The sequence below is a fragment of the Cricetulus griseus genome (genome assembly GCF_003668045.3).
Source record: "Cricetulus griseus strain 17A/GY chromosome 1 unlocalized genomic scaffold, alternate assembly CriGri-PICRH-1.0 chr1_0, whole genome shotgun sequence".
Classification (NCBI taxonomy): Eukaryota; Metazoa; Chordata; class Mammalia; order Rodentia; family Cricetidae; genus Cricetulus; species Cricetulus griseus.
The window spans coordinates 227,953,948-227,973,944 of NW_023276806.1; the positions used below are offsets into that span (position 1 = coordinate 227,953,948).

The 19,997-nt window shown below is 42.0% G+C and overlaps 1 protein-coding gene across 1 annotated transcript in view; it reads right to left on the reverse strand.

Moving 5' to 3' along the window:
* Mgam (maltase-glucoamylase) overlaps window positions 1-19,997 on the reverse strand; it is a 111,411-nt gene that overhangs the window by 57,550 nt on the left and 33,864 nt on the right. The window contains exons 22-41 of the mRNA XM_035450910.1: window positions 18,852-18,940; window positions 17,318-17,367; window positions 16,746-16,913; window positions 13,744-13,893; window positions 13,335-13,418; window positions 13,137-13,253; window positions 10,612-10,766; window positions 9,125-9,293; window positions 8,786-8,882; window positions 8,337-8,449; window positions 7,103-7,228; window positions 5,589-5,717; window positions 5,232-5,342; window positions 4,872-4,934; window positions 3,467-3,601; window positions 2,928-3,015; window positions 1,617-1,755; window positions 669-802; window positions 455-489; window positions 249-365 (exon numbers count right to left, since the gene is read on the reverse strand). Of these exons, the coding sequence (XP_035306801.1) occupies window positions 249-365; window positions 455-489; window positions 669-802; window positions 1,617-1,755; window positions 2,928-3,015; window positions 3,467-3,601; window positions 4,872-4,934; window positions 5,232-5,342; window positions 5,589-5,717; window positions 7,103-7,228; window positions 8,337-8,449; window positions 8,786-8,882; window positions 9,125-9,293; window positions 10,612-10,766; window positions 13,137-13,253; window positions 13,335-13,418; window positions 13,744-13,893; window positions 16,746-16,913; window positions 17,318-17,367; window positions 18,852-18,940 (2,269 nt within the window). The remainder of the gene's footprint in view (window positions 1-248; window positions 366-454; window positions 490-668; window positions 803-1,616; window positions 1,756-2,927; window positions 3,016-3,466; window positions 3,602-4,871; window positions 4,935-5,231; window positions 5,343-5,588; window positions 5,718-7,102; window positions 7,229-8,336; window positions 8,450-8,785; window positions 8,883-9,124; window positions 9,294-10,611; window positions 10,767-13,136; window positions 13,254-13,334; window positions 13,419-13,743; window positions 13,894-16,745; window positions 16,914-17,317; window positions 17,368-18,851; window positions 18,941-19,997) is intronic.

Below are 19,997 nucleotides of genomic sequence, written 5' to 3' on the forward strand. Positions count from 1 at the left end.
ATTCTTAATGGACTGGTAAATATCAACAAAATTCTACCAGAAAAAAATTGTAAGGCATTCTTCATGAGATATAATGGAAAACAGTCCCTAAGCAAAAAGTCATCAAAATTATATTGGATACTATGGTTTAGAGGAAGAGGATTAATGGCTTTGCAGCTGTCCTAGGGAACACAGGCAGCAGGACTGTTCTCAGAAACTGAGGTAGCATTTCCAGTGACATAATATAGACAAGGAAGCTGACATCCTACCCTGGTCCCAATGGTGTTGTGGTTCCTGGAGAAGGGGTAAAAGGCTCCCAGCTGCATCCAGCGAACACACATCTCATACTCAGCATCTTGAAAGAACCCACAGATGTCTGACCCGGTCTGAAACAACAAGGAACCAAGTGAGCTTTGGTGTTTTCTGAGAGATGCTGCCCCCTTCCTAGGGAGGAGGAGATTGCAAGAGCACTTACATAGGAGATGCCAAAGAGACTGAACTCCATCATGCCTGCAAGGAGAGAGAGATACAGCAGGGTCAGGACAGGCACTCCTCCTCCTCCTCCTCATCCTCCTCCTCCTCCTCCTCCTCCTCCTTCTCCTCCTCCTCCTCCTCCTTTCACCTCACCAAAGATCCTACACCCCACTCCATTCACGGGCAGCAGAGGCCCCTGGGCACAACCCACACACCAATGATGGACTTCCCCAGCTGGTCCCAGGCAGCTGTGTTGTCTCCCAGCCAGTGTCCTGCCCAGCGTCCAGAAGAGGGGAATGTGGAGCGTGTGATGACAATCCCTCTCTCTCCTGTCACCTCCTGAACAGCTCTGGTTGGGGGAACAAGAACATATATTGAAGAAGAGCAGAGCAACACAATAGAGTTTCTTCTCCAAACCCTTTTACAGTGGAAAATGTTTGCTACATCTGGAGGAGTCTGCAAATCTGATTTATGAAGATTCTGCTGGCTGACTGATGGGGATAATAGCAGTTATCATGCCTTTTTATCCTTTAAAGAAATCAACATTTGATGAACCCCCAGGTTGTCACCAAGTGGTAAGCGTGAAATAAAGGTTCTTAGTTATTTACCCAATACTTGGTTTGCTGTATCTGGGGAGGAAAAATAGAAAATCTTTTCTAATGCTTCCCATTAGATAATTAGTAGTATACATTGGGCAAATGATATGGTGTTATTCACTAAAAGAACCATCTGATGAAAGTGGCCATAATAATTAAGAAACAAACAACAACAGATAACAGACTTCCAAAAATACTTTCCAATTCTGAAATAAAGGAGGGAAGTTTTAGTCCTTTTCCTGTTTGTCTCTAACTAAAGTGACTTCTACCTATAACACTTGCTATATTGTTTGATGACCTGGTATCCCTAGATGAGTGTGTCCTCACCAGCAATATTTCCCACTGATGCATTGGTACCTTGTTTAAATCTTGCTTCTGATTATAATCACAGTGTGTGGTCACAAGCCCATAGAATGTTTACTTAATAAGTACAAATCTCTACAAAGTTATAGTTAGATTAGTTGTTAGTCCTTAGTATGGAGAATGAATGACAAATCAGGGGAAATAAACCCATCACTGACTGTCCCCACAGGTGCCATCAACTGGAGAAAGGAGAGGGTCACTCACTCATAGGTGGGTCTGGTCTGGGACCACCCATACAGGCTGTGCACATCATAGTGCCGCACCCGGGAGCCATCTGGAAGGATCTGCTCACTCTCCATGCACAGAGTCTTGCTGCTCAGGCCCCTGTCCCTGGCTTCCAAATCTGAGGGAAATAATACAAAAATCAGTGATGATCAGCCTTGACTCTTAATTCCTGACCTCTTTTTAGAAGATATGAAGACTAACATCCTCTGCCTGGGTCCCACTCTACTTCCCAGGAGCACTCTACTTCTATAACTATTGTTATAGAAAACTATAACAATAGTCTTCTCTGAGTAGTAAGGTGAATGAAGGCATTTTCAGCATCAAATTGGATTTTAAAAAATGGAAGACTGGGAAGAAAACTGGTTGTCAAATATTCACTATGGGGGAGGCCCAAGTATAAGTAAGCTTCCTTAAAAGATTTATTGTTGTGTGTGTGTGTGTGTGTGTGTGTGTGTGTGTGTGTGTGTGTGTGTGTGTATAAGAGAGAGGGGTTAAAGGCAGCCAACAGAAAAGGGAATCTAATACTCTGGAGCTGGAGTTCTCAGTGACTTTGAGTCACCTGCCATGAGTCCTCTGTTAGGATGGCATTTTCACTCTTAACTGATGAACCAGCCTTCCAGTCCCATAAGTTTTTTAGTTTTGCTTGTTTGTTTGTTTTGTTTGTTTGTTTGGTGGGAGGGGTTGTTTTTTCAAGACAGGGTTTCTCTGTGGCTTTGAAGGCTGTCCTGAAACTACCTCTTGTAGACCAGGCTGGCCTCAAACTCACAGAGATCTGCCTGCCTCTGCCTCCCGAGTGCTGGGATTAAAGGTGTGCACCACCAACGCCTGGCAGTTATTTAGTTTTTAATGCACGAATTATTTCATAACTTTTTATCATATTTCTGTGAGTGGATAATGTTGTTTGCCTCTCACACTTTAGGAAACTTAGTTTGCTAATGTCTCTGGAAGGTCACACAACTCAGAAAAGGCATAGTGTATGGAGCTAAGTTATAAATGTGCATCACTCCGAATCCACCCAGTCCATCAAGAAGGGAAGACACTTCATTGTACATCTTGGTTCAAAAAGACATTCTGTAAGTTACACACCACAGAGACATTATCACAGTGTGGACAAATTCAAAAAATTTTCTAATGTCTCCAGTTGGATAATATGACATGCTTTTGACTTAGGACATATGAAACCAAATTAATGGTGAGGAGGTGCCATGGTGGTTATGGTAACCCCAGGATGCTCAGCTCATCTTTCTTGCAGGCACTGAGCAACAAGGGAAGAGATCCCAAGGTCCTTACGTGGCATGTAGGGAGGACGGTTCAGGGTAGCATCGCTGCAGCCTGGAGGAACTGCCCCATTTACAAAGCTGGAAGGTTCATTCATATCCTACAAATAGTGAGGTTATGGCTTACTTTTAAAGATACTTAAGTTCTGTCAATTCAGAAACAAAGAAATAGTCACACATTCAGTATCTAGCATCTCTATCAATGCTACCCAGAAAGGATGATGAACTAAGGGAAGTACAGGCTAGAAAGAACACCTACCCTCAACATGACAAGCCAGGGGATTTCATTGTTCCCTTAGGAAAACAATGCTCTAAGGATTTCCCACTAACTGTTGTGGAGTTTTTACAGCAGGAAATTCAGGAGGGTTACCACTTACTTCATAAAGGACAATTCTAACTTTGATTAGATGATCTGCATTTTGCTATCTGAACTCTTTTTCTGAAATTATTATCACCTTGCCCAATATCATGAATCCACATGCTCACAACAACACATACACACACAAACACACCCATATCCATGTACATACAGACACATCTATGCACACTTACAATCCACAGGCCATCAAACTTCAAGCTCTTGGTTGAATTCTGTGGGTTTGTGTGGAGTTCTTCAATCTCCTTCTTCCACCACGTGACAGTTGAATTACGGAAAAAGTCTGGGAAGGCCACATAAGCTCGGTATTGCTGTCAAATGACAAAAAAATCCAGTTATTGTAAATGGAAATATTATACAGGAAGAAGTCACTTACTAAGAAATTAATGAATTCTTCTGTCTCCATAGTTGTGCATAGGGATAGTCTGAATAGAGCTCCTGCAATATATCATTCTTGACTTCTCAGAAAAATATTTAAAGATTGAAAAGCACAAATAATACACATTCCCAGCATCTGGAAACCATTATATTGTGTGGAATGGATTGGTCCTGGAATTCTGGGCTTTGTGTGGTTAAAACCTAAATTTAAAACTTTAATGCTTCAATGCAGAATTAATGTATACATTACTGCTTGAATCTAACAGGCTTTCTAGATCTCAGCTGTACTGTGTGAACCATGATAGGACAGCTTCATCATCAGCTAAACCTTCATACATGTCTGGTACGCTAGGACTATCTTACTTCCCAACCGGACATACTGATACAATTCTAGACCCTCAATTAGGATCATTGTTAAGGAAGAGTTAAAGGTCTGGAAAATACTGGAGATCAGGAAGGCAACCTCCCAATCATGTGAACACTGCTTAAAGGTGTAGCAGAAAAATTTACAGGATAATAAACAGGCTGCCTCAGGGCTTCAGATAAGCATCTTAGCAAGAAGAGGGCCTGATGCTTCTCTTGCCAGTTGTGTCAATGAATTTATTCATCCAAGCAACAGATGAAAATGAAGATGAGAAAACATTAAGACTGGAATCTAGATTACTTGGTTCCATTAAATGAAAAAGACTGTTCACAAAAGAAATAAATTGAATAATATAAAGGTAAAAGCAAAGTCTACAAGCCAATGAATGATGGAAGGGTGGTGCCAAAATATTGTGTGGATATGAGCAGCCAATGTTTGAATATAAATATACACAGAGAAAAAAGATCCAACAACTGAGGACAAAGACTGGAAACTGTTTTACAGGAAGAAAGGACAGCATTCTTAAAGCTAGCATCATGATGCGTTCATAGCCCTTAGGAACCTTTGCATTGGAAATTGCCTTTGTGACAAGGAGAACTACGACAGGAAACTTGAGCACAAGGAGTCTTAAGCCCCATGGTCAATAATGTGAACATCAGAACTTGATGGAAAACACTGATTCACATAAAATAATGGGTCTCAGACCATCAGGAAAATCATTGCTCCTAAGCGATTCTCACATGTGTCTGTCATAAGAGTTGACACATATAGTTCCCTAGACATGACTGACTCTTCCTGGCAACCCTGACTACATCCAGCATCCACAAAGGGCCTTTTACCTCCACTTGACTGTCCCAGTCTAGAGAACTGTTCACCACAATACCAGGGTAATCAGGCCAGACCTATGGAGAGAAAAGATTTAACAGCAATGTCCTGAACAAATTTTCATACAAATAATTTCTTAGAAAACTAAAAGCAAAGTTTCTAGGACTAATAGTTACCAGGTAGGACTGACCTAAAGGAGAATGGATTCGATAATGCTCTTAAGCATATTAGTAGATATTAACAGAAAACAAAAACAAAAGAAAACCACAACTTTAGAAAGCAAACATAACAGGCACAAACTCAACATTTCTAAAGAGCACTAACAGTGTCTCTGGCCCAGGGTGAGGATCCCTGAATCAACACACAGCTCATACCTTTCCCCAGACAATGTCTCCACCATTGGGATATCTGATAAAGACGTCCTCCTGTAGACCTCGGGTGAAGGCAGGATAGGGCTCTGTCTCATTGCCAGAAATAGCTGGGTCCTGAAAGCAGAGCACAAGGCAGGTGGAAAATTTAGACAGATTATGACAAACAAGATAGGGTAGAAAAGTGAAGTCCCCAATTGCAATTTTCACTATAGAGATTCCGTGACTCCCAGGGAACACACTTATATTAATTGCACTTTTATTTCTCTCTGAGAACTGGAAAGGACAGACATTCTAAGGTGGTCCCCACACAGGCCCATCCATGGTCCCAAGTGCAGCCTGCACATTCACACAAGGACTCACCAGAATGAGGATGACCCGCATCCCATCTTTCTTCATGCGACTGATCAGGTCTGGGAGCCCAGAGAACTTGGGGCTGAGGGTGAAGTCCAGCTGCCTCTCCATGTAGTCGATGTCTGAGTACTGCACGTCCTGGGAGGACACAGGAAAGTGTGGCTGCTGTGGGAACGCTCAGGCTCTGGCAGTTACCACACCTTGTATCTGGTATTTAAACCGAGGTTTATGACATATTGTAGCTAGGGATCTTGGAGTGATTTTTTTTTTTTCTTTTTTTTTTTGGTTTTTCAAGACAGGGTTTCTCTGTATAGCTTTGGAGCCTATCCTGGCACTCGCTCTGGAGACTAGGCTGGTCTCGAACTCACAGAGATCCGCCTGCCTCTGCCTCCCGAGTGCTGGGATTAAAGGCGTGCACCACCAACGCCCGGCTCTTGGACTGATTTTTAAAAAGAGGAAAGAAAAGCTATTTCAACATCAACAAAAAGTGTAAGATGAGTATCTTAAAGGGTGTTGTAAAAAATATAAATAAAAACACTGTAGGAGAAAGTGTTTGACTTTCTCTATGAGTGTGTCCTGAAAATAATGTTCATAGAAAATAATTTCAAATATCCAGTCCTAATATGACAGAAATCACAGGTCTCCTATAAAAAATCAAAACCAAAACAGTCCTCACTGTAGGGGACCAGTGAGGGAGATGACCAAATACAGCGCTCCCAGTGAGATGCTCTGTCACAACAGTGGTCCTCACCCTTCCTAATGCTGGGACCCTTAGTACAGTTCTCATGATGTGGTGACACCCAACCAAAACTGTTTTCCTTGCTACTGCATACCTGTGCTTTTGCCACTGTAATTAATTATAATGTAAATACCCATGTTTTTCTATTATCTTAGGTGACCCCTGTGAAAGGGCTGTTTGACTCCCCCATAAATGTCTCAATCCACAAATTGAGAACCACTGTGTTGCAGGAAGTACTTTGCACTAATGAAACCTAGAATAATATGTCCGAGACAAACACAAAGGACAACGACATGATTTCTTATTGTTGGACCTCTGGTTTTGAGTAAATGTGGCTGTTTCTGTAAGTGATTCTACTATAAGCTTAACACAGGATTCCAGCCTGGAGTCAGTGAGAAGCTCAGAGCTCAGGGAGCATTCATTGTGCTGGGCCAGGCCGAAGAAAGCAGTCCTCATAGGGAATGGATTAGCTGAGTTTGGGTCAAGTTAGCTTAACCAATTAAAATTAATATGGAGTGATATTTTATTAACATGTCAGTAAGGACACCACATATAAATATCTTGAAGTCAGTCAAGAAGCAGAGGAAAGCCTGGTAGAGGAGGCAGCACCCATGAACCAGGCTTAGCTCCTCCTTGTTATTCTAAGCCACCACTGTTATGAGGGCAGTGGTCTTCCCTGAATCACTATGGATGGTCTAGGCTCAGTGTGACACGAGAAAGCACAGTATAACATTTGAAAACCACACTTAAATCTGACAAACAAATCCTCAACAGATGCACATACATAGGGGATCTGCTTAGCCACCATCTCATCATACAAGCTGGCGATCTCAGAGTCATTCTCATATCCATAGCGACACAGCTGGAATCCCAGGGACCAGTAAGGTACCATCACTGGCCGACCAATCAACTAGAAAACAGAAAGAAAGTGTTAGAATGTTAGAGGAGAAGTTGATTGGTAACTAGATATGAAATCAGTACATTTGACCCAAATTAGACACCAAATTCAAACCCAGAAAATAATAGGAGGGGCAAATAGAGATTCTGAGGTAACTACAGAAAGTCTGCAGCTTCCCAGAGCACATGTTTCAGGGATGCTGGAAATCCTGATTTTATTCAGATGCCTAGAGATATAATTGAGATGCTAAAAACACACAACACCAAGGGAAATAACTTGGAGTACAGTCTTGCTGATTGTGTGACCTTGGGCAGGTATGTGATATGCCTGTGCTTGTTTCTTTACCTGTAAATCAGAACTAAGAGTAGGAGTTATCTCCTCTTGTTCTGACTGAGTAACTTAGTATGTGTGACACACTCTCACTTGCATTAAGTAATATTTCATACATGTTTGTTGATGTCACCAACAATGATACTATTCCCAACACCATGACACCCACCACCACCAGCAGCAGAACAACAGTCACTGTCTCAGTCACTGCACTGTAACCACGGTGACAATGTCATGATGCAATATTTACCCTCATGATAATTCTCATTGCCACCGCATAATCATCATTACCAACACTACTGCTACCAAAACTATCGTATCTGCCAAGACTGTCACCATCATGACCTTACTCTCTCAGCTCCCAATACCAACTCCACTCAGTCACTTTCATGTTCACCTTATGTCCTATCTTCCTCTCTACCCTTTTCACCATAACTGTCTCCATCCTCACAATCACTTTCACAAATGATACTGCCACTAAAGTCTAGACCAGCATCCCTCACCACATCACCAAGATCTCTACTACCACAGCTCCCCACCACACCAGACTCACCAATAGTTACCACAATAATTTATGCACTGCAATAAGTGGGGAAAATAATTTAGTTGTTCTAAGAATATATCTACTCTCCCATATTCCATATTATAATTTCTGAGAAAGACCATCAAATTCAGGGACCATAAGAGAGTCACATTATAATATGGCAATCCTGTATGGCAGGATTGGAACACATTATGAGTGTATATACACACACACACACACACACTTCATAAACGCATTCCTTCCTACCTCTGTGTATTGCTGAGTGACAAGCTCTGGAGTTGGGCCCAAGAACACATAGAAGTCCAGAATGCCCCCTGTGGTTCTGTATGTTAGTGCAGGCAGGGGTTGGAATGTCACATCTGAAAACACATGAAAATGTAACTGAAACACTTCATTTGAGAACATTAACCCTGGAATCCCCACTTTCTCTCTCTCTCTTCAATTTGAAGACCCTGGCAGCACACATTCAGGAGTAGGTGCATCTAGAATTGAAAATGTTAAAGGAAAGCTCTCACTAGCTGCATTAGAGAAAATGGTTGGGGAAATTTTATATAATTAAAATATACATAAATGGTCAAGGAAAGGGAAAACCAATTCACAAAGATTGTAATTTTTTCAATAGTGACAGCTATAGCAAATTACATAAACAATTCCAGAATCATTAGCAAACAATAAGGGACACAGGTTCATCCTACCCATGGCATTGCTGTTCAGCAGGAGGACTCCGTGGGCATTGCCATCCTCCTCTAGCCCCATGTAGTAAGGATGGACACCATAGGAATTCTTCTTGTACTGAGAGGAGCAGGGAAAAGAGGTTAGGAGACTGGATGCATGGGAGAAACTCAAGAGAAACTTGACTGTTACACTGAGTCAAGATTCTCCTGGTAACAACAGGAGAGGGAAAGGGAGCTTAAAAACATGTCCATCTGCCTGGCAGTGCAAGGCAACAATCACGTGGAGTCTGGAAAGAAGAAGCCCAAGACACACAGTGTGGATGGAGAGGACAGAACACAGACCACAAACCCTGTGCTTACCCCCGGGGGCTCGTCCCTGGAAAACATGCCCCACGTGTGCCAGTTCAGGTCTATCTTGAAGCTTGTGTGCTCAGTTTCCCCAAAGCCATAGATGTGTGTGGAGGGCAGGCGGGTGGAGATGCGGATAAACATGTCATTGAAGGTGAAGCCAAGGAGCTGAGAGTCCCAGCTGCAGGGGGAGAAGGGACGTTTACAAAAGAAAGCCAGGGTCCCAGGAGGTTACAACTGCTGCCTTCCTGAGGACAACAGAGCTCTGGATCCTCCTCATACCACCAGAGCTAGATTGTCCTCCCAACAAAACAAGCAAGAGTAGTTAGTTAGTGGCTAAAACAGTCACCATTGCTAAAGGATTGAGTCACCATTAATTCTCCTGTACTGTATCATTCCCTTTACTGACATCCACAGTAACAAATTCAATTCTTTCACTTTACCCCCCCAAACTCACTATGCCCTCTGCTCTTGATGACCCCTGGTGGTCCACGTCCAACATGTATCCAGGATGTGAGATGAGCACCTCACACCACCTCACACTCCTGCTCCCAAGCTCCCTCCTCCCTCCTGAGAGCATCTGAGGACCCTTCAGGGCTGCTCCTGTTGTAAATCACACCTCACACACCTACTTTGTCTCCCATATCTACCCTCACTATTACCTCTGGTGATCTCTCTACTGTAACAGACAAATTTCCTCCAGCTCTTGACATATCATTCTGTCACAAATGTTCCTTTGCAAACATCACGTCATCCTCAGAGACACAAACCGAGATCGTGGTCTCTAAGTCAGAAAATAACCTGGTTTCCCTGATTTTTTCCACCATAGCAAGTATCGCTGCATCAAATTACTCCTTAAAGTACACTTTATACTTTGTTTAATGGAAGAAATAGCACACCTGTCTACAATCACAGTGCCAGAAGATAGCCTAATATACAGAAAGAATTCAGAAAATACTTGTTCAATACTACCCTCGGACATGCAAATTCCTTAGTTGTCATTTTCACAGTTCCTCTAAGAACAGAAAGCACTCCCTTGTGTGTGGTGATTGGATGAGATATCCCTCATAGTCCCAGTTATTTCAATACTTGGTCCCCATTTGGTCACTATTCGGGGACTATTTTGGAGGTGTGGCCTTGGTAAAGATCGTATGTCACTCAGAATAGGCTTTGGATTCAAAGCTCACACCATTCCAGGTTTGCTTTCTTTTTCCTGTTTGCAGTCAAGATGTGAGCACTCAGCTGTCCTGCTGGCCTGTCTGCCTCCTGCATCCACTTCACCACCATTCACTCCAGCCTTCTGAAGCCAGAAAGTTAAATAAACTCTTCTATAAGTCGTGTTAGCTGTGGCTTTTTATCACAGGCATAGAAGGTAACTAATACATCACGGATCTGAACAGGGGCATCTGAGGCTCTGAGCCAGGTGTCTGCAATGACAATGAGCTTGTGAGGAATGTTTAGGAAAGCAGGAAGTCAGAGTCAGACCAGGGCCCACTTACATCACAGTGCCTGTACTCTTCCTGCGAATTTCAATCCCAAATGGATTCTCCTTGATGAGGACATCGTAGAGACGGCCGTCAGTTGTGCTGGATGGAGAAATGGGGATATTCAGAGGCACTGGGACTTCATACCGACTGTCGTTGGGATCGTAGATCTAGACAGGAAGAAATCATTTCATGTGAAGACAAAATTATGACAGGTACCTTATGATGTTTTCCTAGCATTCTGACAGTGATCACAATTAGCAACATTCCATAATTAACACTATAATTACATAACTGAAATATAATTTAAAACAACTAATGAAGATGTTGAATTTCCACGACACAAAATACTAGAGGATTGAACACCAGATATCCTAACTGTACTGAATTGATCAATCCATCATGTGTAAAAATGTGACAGCATCACAACAATAGTGTACACATTCACAGTTAACTGTCATTTCAAAAGAACCCTTTAGACATGAATTGATCTCTAGAGATGAATACCTCAGCATTCCCTTAGTGTGTCTGACACAGTCTAGAGGCTGTAGGTTTCCTCTTCTTTTGCATCACAATACAGGAATTAACCAACACATCAGAAAACAATTTCCTGTTAGATAGCTTGATCTGGGACATGTCTCAGTATTGTGGGCTCTAGAGCATTCCTTCATCCATTTCAACATTACTGTTAATGTGAAAACCTCATTCTGAAATTGGTGTGGTATTTATAAAAATATACTGTTTTGTCTGTCTAAGGAGACCTGAAACCTTTCATAAAAGGGAAAAAATCTAAGTTTCTCTGGCTAAAACCATCCTTTCTGAAAGGGATGAAGCTGAATAATTAAGAATCCACAGTCTACTGCTGACACAACAGCAAATAATTGAGAAAGGAATAAGCCAAGGTTAATGTTGTGAAAAGCTTAGGAACTCATGGGAAATAGGACAGAAGAACTCAGCACTCCTGAGGGATGTGAGCTAATAAAAACTCTGCAGAAGGGCTTTGCTATTACAGAGAAGGAACAGTGAGATGGTTTCATGGAAGAAATACAGGTTGAGTCTTAAAAGTTAAGCAACAATAAACCAACACAAAACTGACAACAAGTGATTCTGGTAGAGAAACAACAAGCACAAAGATCCAGAGAGCTGAGCTGGGCTCAGAAAGACATGAGTATGGTAGAAAGAGCTACAGCATGGCTAAGTGGTTACTGAGTGTGAGTTGAGGCTACACACCCAATCAACTCCATTCTGGTGAGGACACAATCACCATCATCACATCAGAAGATGGAGAACTCAAGTCCAGATTGAGCTCAGATTCTAAGAGTAGTCTGGACAAAGCCACTCTGTTACAATAAATCTTTCCGCCAAAAGCCGCCTGAGCCCCACCGCCACATGTGAACTTTATGCCAGCCGCCTGCCCAAGTTAGGCCCAAATGAATACACAAAAACTTGTATTAGGTTCAAAGCTGCTTGGCCAATGACTAGGACTTTTCATCTGTTAGCTCAATCTTAATTATCATAAATCTATGTGTTGTAAGACTTATCTTATCGGATGCCTTAATGGCGTCCCTCCTTGTTGGTGGCTCACATTGTGCCGCTGGAGCAGGAGCGGAGGGGAAAAAGAAGGCCTTTCCTGTTTCTCCTTTGCTTAAATATGAGTCTCCTTTCTATGTCACTTCCTGCCTGGATCAGCACTTCTCTACTACATCTCCCAGAATGTAGCACTCCCATCTCTTTGACTCCTAGTTCTGTCTAACTTGCTGTCTCATTGGTCAAACAGTATTTTATTTAACAATCAATAAGATAAACACAGACAGTACATTCCCCATCACCACTCTGCCGTGATCAGTGCCTTGTACTCTTCCAGCAGCACTGGAGTACTCACTATATATAACAGCCTATGTGAGGGATTCCAGTGGAAGACAGCTAACAGTTTAATAATGAAACAAACAAACTAGTCCATCCCTTGTCCCTTTCTTTAATTAAACCATGGAGGGAAAAGAAATTACTTTCATGAGTATTTCAAATGTGCCTCCAATTATTTTATTCAAAAATCATACTCCCCCTCATATATTTCAATCACGTATCTTATCAGTTTTCTGAATTCCATTATCATTACTAACCATACACACACATTTGAATGCTATGAACATGGGAGTAATTCTTCAGGCATGCTCCTCTTGTAGTTGATTTGAATGACCAAGATGGTCTCAAGGTCTCAAACATATCCCTGTTGCCCATCTCCCGTCTTACCCATAGACCAACTCATCCACAACTGCCCAACCTTCCAGGTAGACTTCTCTGCTTCCTCTCTGTGTTTTGTCCTCCTAAACATTTTCTTTAGACAGAGTGATTCTCTCAAATTCAAAATTAGGAGAGATTTCCCTGTTCTAGCAGTCATCTAATTACTCTCCTTATTAGAATGTTGTCCTACACTATTTGATTAAAACATAAAACTTTTTTTGGAATGCTGTTACAAAAGGTTGCAAAGGATGATGGAACTAGAAAGGCCCTGTGCACACCTGATTGCACACTGTGTTTACCTTGAACTGCAGCATTTCATTCTTGTGGTAGATCACTTGCACTTGCAGTTGCTTCACGGGTGTAGAGGGGAAGGCGTTGCTATAAGGAGAATCCTTCAAGGAGACATTGGCTGTGGCCTCATTTGAGCGATACTGTACACTCCTGACCGAGTACAGCTCGGTATAAGGAGAATCCTTCAAGGAAATGTTGGCTGTGACCCCGTCAGGTTGATACTGGACATCGGTGACTGAGTACAGGCCATTGGCAAAGAAGCAATAAGGAACCCCAGGAGTGTCCGATTCCTGAAAAGAAAGTCAATATCCTAGATCAGCAGGGATCTGGAGTTGTCAAATAGATTAGAAAAGGCCATTTGTATGGAGAAAGTTATTGTTTCATTCAAACATGCCTATAAAAATTAAAGTAGGCATGACTCTAAATTCCTTGACTCCAAACAACACTGAGAACACCCCACTCCTAACCGCTCCACTTCTCAACCTAAATCAGGCTCATCTGGAGCCTTTTCTCTCCCTGGATGTTAATAAATCCAGGAGAACACGGCTGTGCTAAAGCCATTGTAGGCTCTATTTCAAGGGTGCCAGTTTATCTGAGCATCCTCAGCAAGCTCACCTCCCAGATGCAGCCCCGGGCAGTGCAGTTGGCCTCAGAAGCTCCATGCTCATCTGGATAGCAGTCTATCTTCTCCTCGTCTGTCATGTTACTCCACTCGACAGTGTATGGTTCTCCCAGCACGAGATGGAGATCTGTGATGGTGGCAACCTGAAGGAATGCAAAGCCATCCTTAGGACAAAGGTCTTGGCAGACTTGAATCCTCCCCCGCCCCTTTTTTAAACAGAAATTAAGTATAAATGTCATTCCTAGTCTAATCATATGCTCTGCTTTTCATGATTAATGAGCAAGTGACAGTTTGCCAGGGTACAACTGTATCTATGGGGTAAGAGATAGTGGCAAAAGGAAAACACCAGTATTCTATGAAAACCTTACATATTACACTGTAGAAAGAGATAAAGACATGCTATGATCACACTTTTTTTCATTCCTTCCATGGACCATTTGACCCCTATTCTTTTTATCAGAAAGGTTTTCTCCTTCTATTCCCAAATTAAGCTATTTTTCTCATTCATCACCTCCCCATATCATGACCCTTTGTTGTGGAATGCCTAGAGAATTGGGCAATATGGAGGAATGTGGCTTGGGCTGCTGCATTTTTTTCTGGAATCTTCCACAAGTGTTCTCAATTATTTTTGTCTAAGATTAACCAACTGAGTGTAAGATTTGGGAGCCGGACATTTCATTATATCAGCTTTCATCTCCAACATCTTAGTCTTGTCATGCCCTAAGGCCAGAAACCTACATTTGAAGGTGCATATACTGCATGCGCTTTCAATTGCAGCATTTTGTTGTGATTTTTTTCTTTTATTTGAAGTTTCTTACACAGCATTTTCACGACTGATGCTTTCATGTATGTGGAGCATACTGTCACTTTCTTGGTGTGATGATCCTTTTTCAGTGTCCTTCCAGTAGCCAGTAAGTACCCTGTCTTTCCTGTCCTGCCAGTCCCCACACTCCACTCCACTAGCCTCCATAAGCCTTGATTCGAGGATCATTGTCAGGACCTTAAAGAACTCAATATGACTTTCTTAATTGGGTTCCCGAGACCCTCTCTAATCTGACAAGTTCTCTCTGGTCCTGCTCTGCTGCTAAATGTAAATGAGACCTTATCCAGGCATGAAGTTAAAGGCTGATAATGTAAGACTTCTGAACCCTTGGACTGGCCTGTCAAGATTAGCTCAGCCTGGAGAGCACCACCATGAGAAACACAGTCTAGGAAAACAAGGCCCTTTCTGAAATGTGTTCTTTTTTGGTATTTCAGGTTCAAATATCAGCTCTTTCCAATTAACATTTGAAATTTTAATGACTGCAGCATATTCATGGATAGAAAAGGTAAATCTGAGTTCACTTATTGGGCCAGGGTTTCTTTCTTGCTAGAAGGGACTGCCCCTTCAGCTTTATCTCTGCCTCCCTCTTCTTCCAAGTCTCTTTTCTTTGCCTATTTCGTTTTCCTTTTTCATCTCTCTAGAATAAGGCATTGTGACTAGCTAGATCCACGTAGTCACTTCCAGTCATTAGATAAGACAGACCTTAGTTCTCACAAAGTTCAACTCTGAATTAATTCCAGCAACTTTTCAACTTTGAACTCCAATCAGTTTGCCATCTCAGACATCTTGTCACATAAATCTGATGAACCCAACCTTATTTTATGTGTATGGATGTTTTGCCTACACATATGTCTGTGTACTATGTGAGTGGCCACAGGAGCCAGAAGTGGCATTGGACCCCTGGAACTGGAGTTATAGATGTTTGTGAGTCAACATGCGTGTGCTGAGAATCAAGCCTGGGACCCCTAAAAGAGCATCCAGTACTATTATATGCTGAGACTCTCTCCATCTCCATGAAACTCTGTCTTTCCAGGCCCTGTTCTATCCATGCCTTCTCCAAAAAGCTGATCTCAGCTACTGCATTTAGCCTTGTGTCAAATAAGAACAATGCAAATATTTTATAAATGTGCATTTAGACTGCATAATTCTTTCATGGATTTTAATGTATGTGACTTGTATCTGTCACCACCCTGACTCAAACAATAAAGAGTTCTTGTTGATATGTTAACTATCTCACTTTCTATTAAGAGCAAAGCTGGTTTTCACAAATGCATCTTCCAGCTGTCTTACGCTTTGCCACAGACACAACCAAACACACAATTCTTTATTTAAAACTTCATAATGTATGTTTCTCTGTGCATAAAGTGATGACAAAAGGTCAAATATCAGCCTGGTCTCCAAAGCGAGTGCCAGGACAGGCTCCAAAGCTACAAAGAGAAACCCTGTTTCGAAAAACAAAAAACAAAAAAAAGGTCAAATATCATCAATGTGCCATTTAGAAGTCTCAGTTGACTCATTTCCCTGATCTGAAAGATCCTCAAAACAGTGCTGACTGAGCAGCTCCAGCTCCAGCAGGATCCTCAACAGAAGTCTTGGGAGCTAACTTGGAAAAGGTTCCTCACTGGGCTGAGGAATCAAGGGATGCAACACCAGTCATCCAGGAAGGCTGGATCGCACTACAGATGCAAGAATACTGCTTTCTTAGCACCATCTGAGTTAGCAGAACCATCAACTTTTGCATAAGATATTTCTTGCAAATGTATATGCTACAGAACATATACTATTCTCAATAGAGCTTAACAAAAGGAAAGAAACATTAAAAAAGTAAGTAAATTACAGCAATTTAAACCTTTTAATTCCTAGGATCTCTATCTCTACCTTCACTTTGAAGCACAAACCATCAGCCTTCAGACCCCAGCCCTCAGATCTTGTCCCCACATCCAGTCAGAGAAAACCAAACACTGAGAGTGAAGAAAACTGGAGGGTGGGAAAACTGGAGTCATGGTGCCTCAAACTATCTCTCCATTTTTACCTTCCTCCTTCATACTCTGACGTCACCATCAGGTTTCAGATGTACTCTGGTCCTTCAACAACCCATGTCATCTTAGCAAGAAGTGATATCAAGATCCCATGGAGATTTGTGAAAGTGTCCCTCACAAAATGAATTCTTACCTTCAGGTTTGAATTGTAAGTGATTTGAGGAGACATTGAACTAAGGACACCATTCTGTTTCACTTTAACATTGTAAATTGCCTGTGTCCCAAGGATTTTAATTTCCTGGAATTCTAAGTTATTGGGATCCTTGTAGCTTGCACTTGAAATTGTCACATTCAAATGGTTCTGAAACACATCAAGCATAATTATGAACAAATAGCGAACATGTAGATTCCTTAAGCCCACAAACACTGCAAGGGTGGAGTCTATACTCCACCCTTGACCTGCTCTAAAGGACTATCAATTTTCTTTGCTGGTGCATGCTAATGGGAGTACGAATTTATTTTTACAATGCCCATAGAGAGAGTGAGGAAACAGAGGGATACTTTATAGAATTGTCTTTTACAGACTGTTGACTGTTTTCAATAAATATAGCTGATGTAATTATTATGAATTAAGTCATAAACAGCAATGTATTCATCCACATAAATGCTGATATTTAAATAAATACAGTTACATACATATAGCTGAACACATACAGACATCTTCAGACAAAATCCCATACAATATTCATAAAAATATGCACTCACTTGGGTGACAGAAAATTCACTGAAAATGTAAGTGTTCTTGGTCACAGTATCTGAAAGAAGAAAGAGATGTCAGACTGGCCTGGCAACCACAGAAGCTGAGCTTCACCTTCCTCTCCTAAAAACTGGCTCCTCTTTCTTTTCATGACTGAAGAAAAGAACAACTTCTTTATTCATTCATTTGTCAGGTAGATTTGGCTGCTTCTGGCCGTTCACTAGCACAGACAATGCCACAGTGAATAGGAGAGGTTCAGCATCTCTGTGGCATACTGTTTTCATTTCTTTTGGAAGGTACACACCAAGACACGGAACTTCTGTGCTAGATGGTAGTTCTATTTTCAACATGTGAAGAAGTGTCTACACTGTTCTCCATAATGCCTATGCAAATTTATTTTATACTTTTGTTGCCTTTGTTTTTGGTGTTATGCTTAAAATCACAACACCATGCCCAATATGGAAGAAGCTTTCCCCTATATTTCCTCCTAAGAGGTTGTTGTTGTGTATGTTGTCCATTTTTTCACTTTAGCTAAGATGGGGAAACAACAAACATATCTATTAGCAGACAAATGAACAAGAGAATTACAGTGAATTATGCAATGGAGTATCCTTTAGTATTAAATAGAAGGAAACCCCGCATTGTTAAAGCTGAGATGAGTCTGGATCGTGCTCCACTAGGAGAAGCAGGTAAAGCAGCAAAGAAGAAGCAATGTATGTACTCTGCTTACACAGGGGCTAAATAGCCATGCTCATATAAACAGAGGAAGGAACAGGAGAATTCAGGACCAGGAAGAAGGGTAAATGGGGAAAATCTGTTCAACTACTATGAACCATAAGAGCAAGTTCTGGAGAGCCAATGCAGCCATCAGTGGTGATGGAAGCATCGATATTATGGTAACCATTTCACAATGCCTGTATGTGTGCAGAGTCTGCATGGCCACATACTTGTCTTCTCCTTAATGCTACAAACTGTGAAAGGATCCTTTGCAGTGTTCCCGAGGCTGTCATCTGATGGGAATGTGTTTCCCCAAGGTAAAGTCATGAGAACTGTTAGTGCAGTGGAAATAAGGAAAAGAAAGAAACAAAAAAGAAAGCCCATGTGCTAATGTTAGATGCACGCAATCAGGAATGTGTGTGCTTGCTGCCTCCTTCACCTGGTGTGTGAACAGTTTTCCCCCAGGGACTCAGGGTGGGGGTGGGGGGAGCATATTTACAATGAAGGTGAATTATAGCAATGGTCTTGAAAATGTGTCTTTTAACAAAGAAATGGGAGCCTGTTAGACAAGATGGACCATGGAGTGAATCGAGAAATAGAGACAGAGATGGAGACAGAGACAGGGTCAGAGAGATGCTTGCCCTCCTCCATCCATGGCTCATCGGTCATGACCTCTGACCACTGCATACACAAACACATGTTTTCTCTGGGAGGATGCTCTAGGACGCTTGTGGTATTTCACCCAAAGCTGAATGGTCAGCAGGGGTGAAGGCACAGAGTGAGACATGCAGGTGTGCAGTGGCAAAGCCCTCTCACAGCACTCACCCTTTGTCTCTCCATCATCCCAGAACAGTTCTCCTCGGGCTTCTTTGTTCTCATCCAGCGCAATGATCAGACCAAGAGGGTTCTTCCGGCTGTGGGGAACAGGAGCACAAGACCCAAATCCTTAGGGCTCAAAAATTTTGCCAAACATTGGCATCAAATTTCCACTGGGAAAGGGGACTAGCAGCAGATGCTCTGTTCTCCTTCGAATACAAAGGCTAGATTGGCAGGCCCTCCTCTCTCTAGTTAGTACCAGTAGCTCACAGGGGATGAAAATACGCTAAAGCTTGGCAATAAGAACCTGTGAGGGAGGTGGGAGTGTGCAAGCAGAATCAATAGCTATAGTTTTAAAAATGTGGCTGAAAACATCATTTCAAAGACAGATTATTAGAAGAGGGAGAAATCTTCCACAATGGTGCTATGGGTAGGTGTTTAGAGTTCATGCCCTGAGAAGTGTTAATTGCTATAAAAAAAAAACACATTTTTCCCTCATAAGGCAGTTTTTTCTGAGGAAGCAAAAATACGCAATAGGGTCATATATAGAATGGCCACTTTGCCTTATTCGATTTCTTGCCATTTTGTCTTGAAAAAAAAAAAAAGCGTATCTATCACCAGGAATTAGGAAGTGGGAGCAGTCACTCGGCTGGAAGGATTGGAGAGAATACCTGAGTTTAGCTTGGACCTTTGAGAACACAGCTGGAAATGGAGAGGGGATGTAGCTTGAAATAAAGCATTTTTCAAACATGCATAGCCTTTTGCAAAGGGTAACGTGTGAGAAGCCTAAATGCAGCCAAACAGGTGACTGCTGGGGGCCACAAACAGCATGCTTTGGCCATGGCTGACCAGAATTCTGAGGGCACTACAGGAAAACTGCTGCTCCAAGCGATGAGAAGTCAGGTCCCTAAACACCATCCACAAAGCCCTGGTTTCAAGCAGGGCATTGACCAGCCAACAGTCTCAGCCCAGGAAGGGAAGGCTTGGGCAACACAGCCCCGTGGTGAGCAATTAGAGAAAGAGAAACCAGAAGTCTTTGTATTTATCTTCACAGAAAGTCAATAATTTGAAATTTTAGAGTAATAAATGGAGTCTAATGAAAATACAGCTTCCCAGAATTCTGAGAACTCACAGGATATTAAAATCAGTCTAATG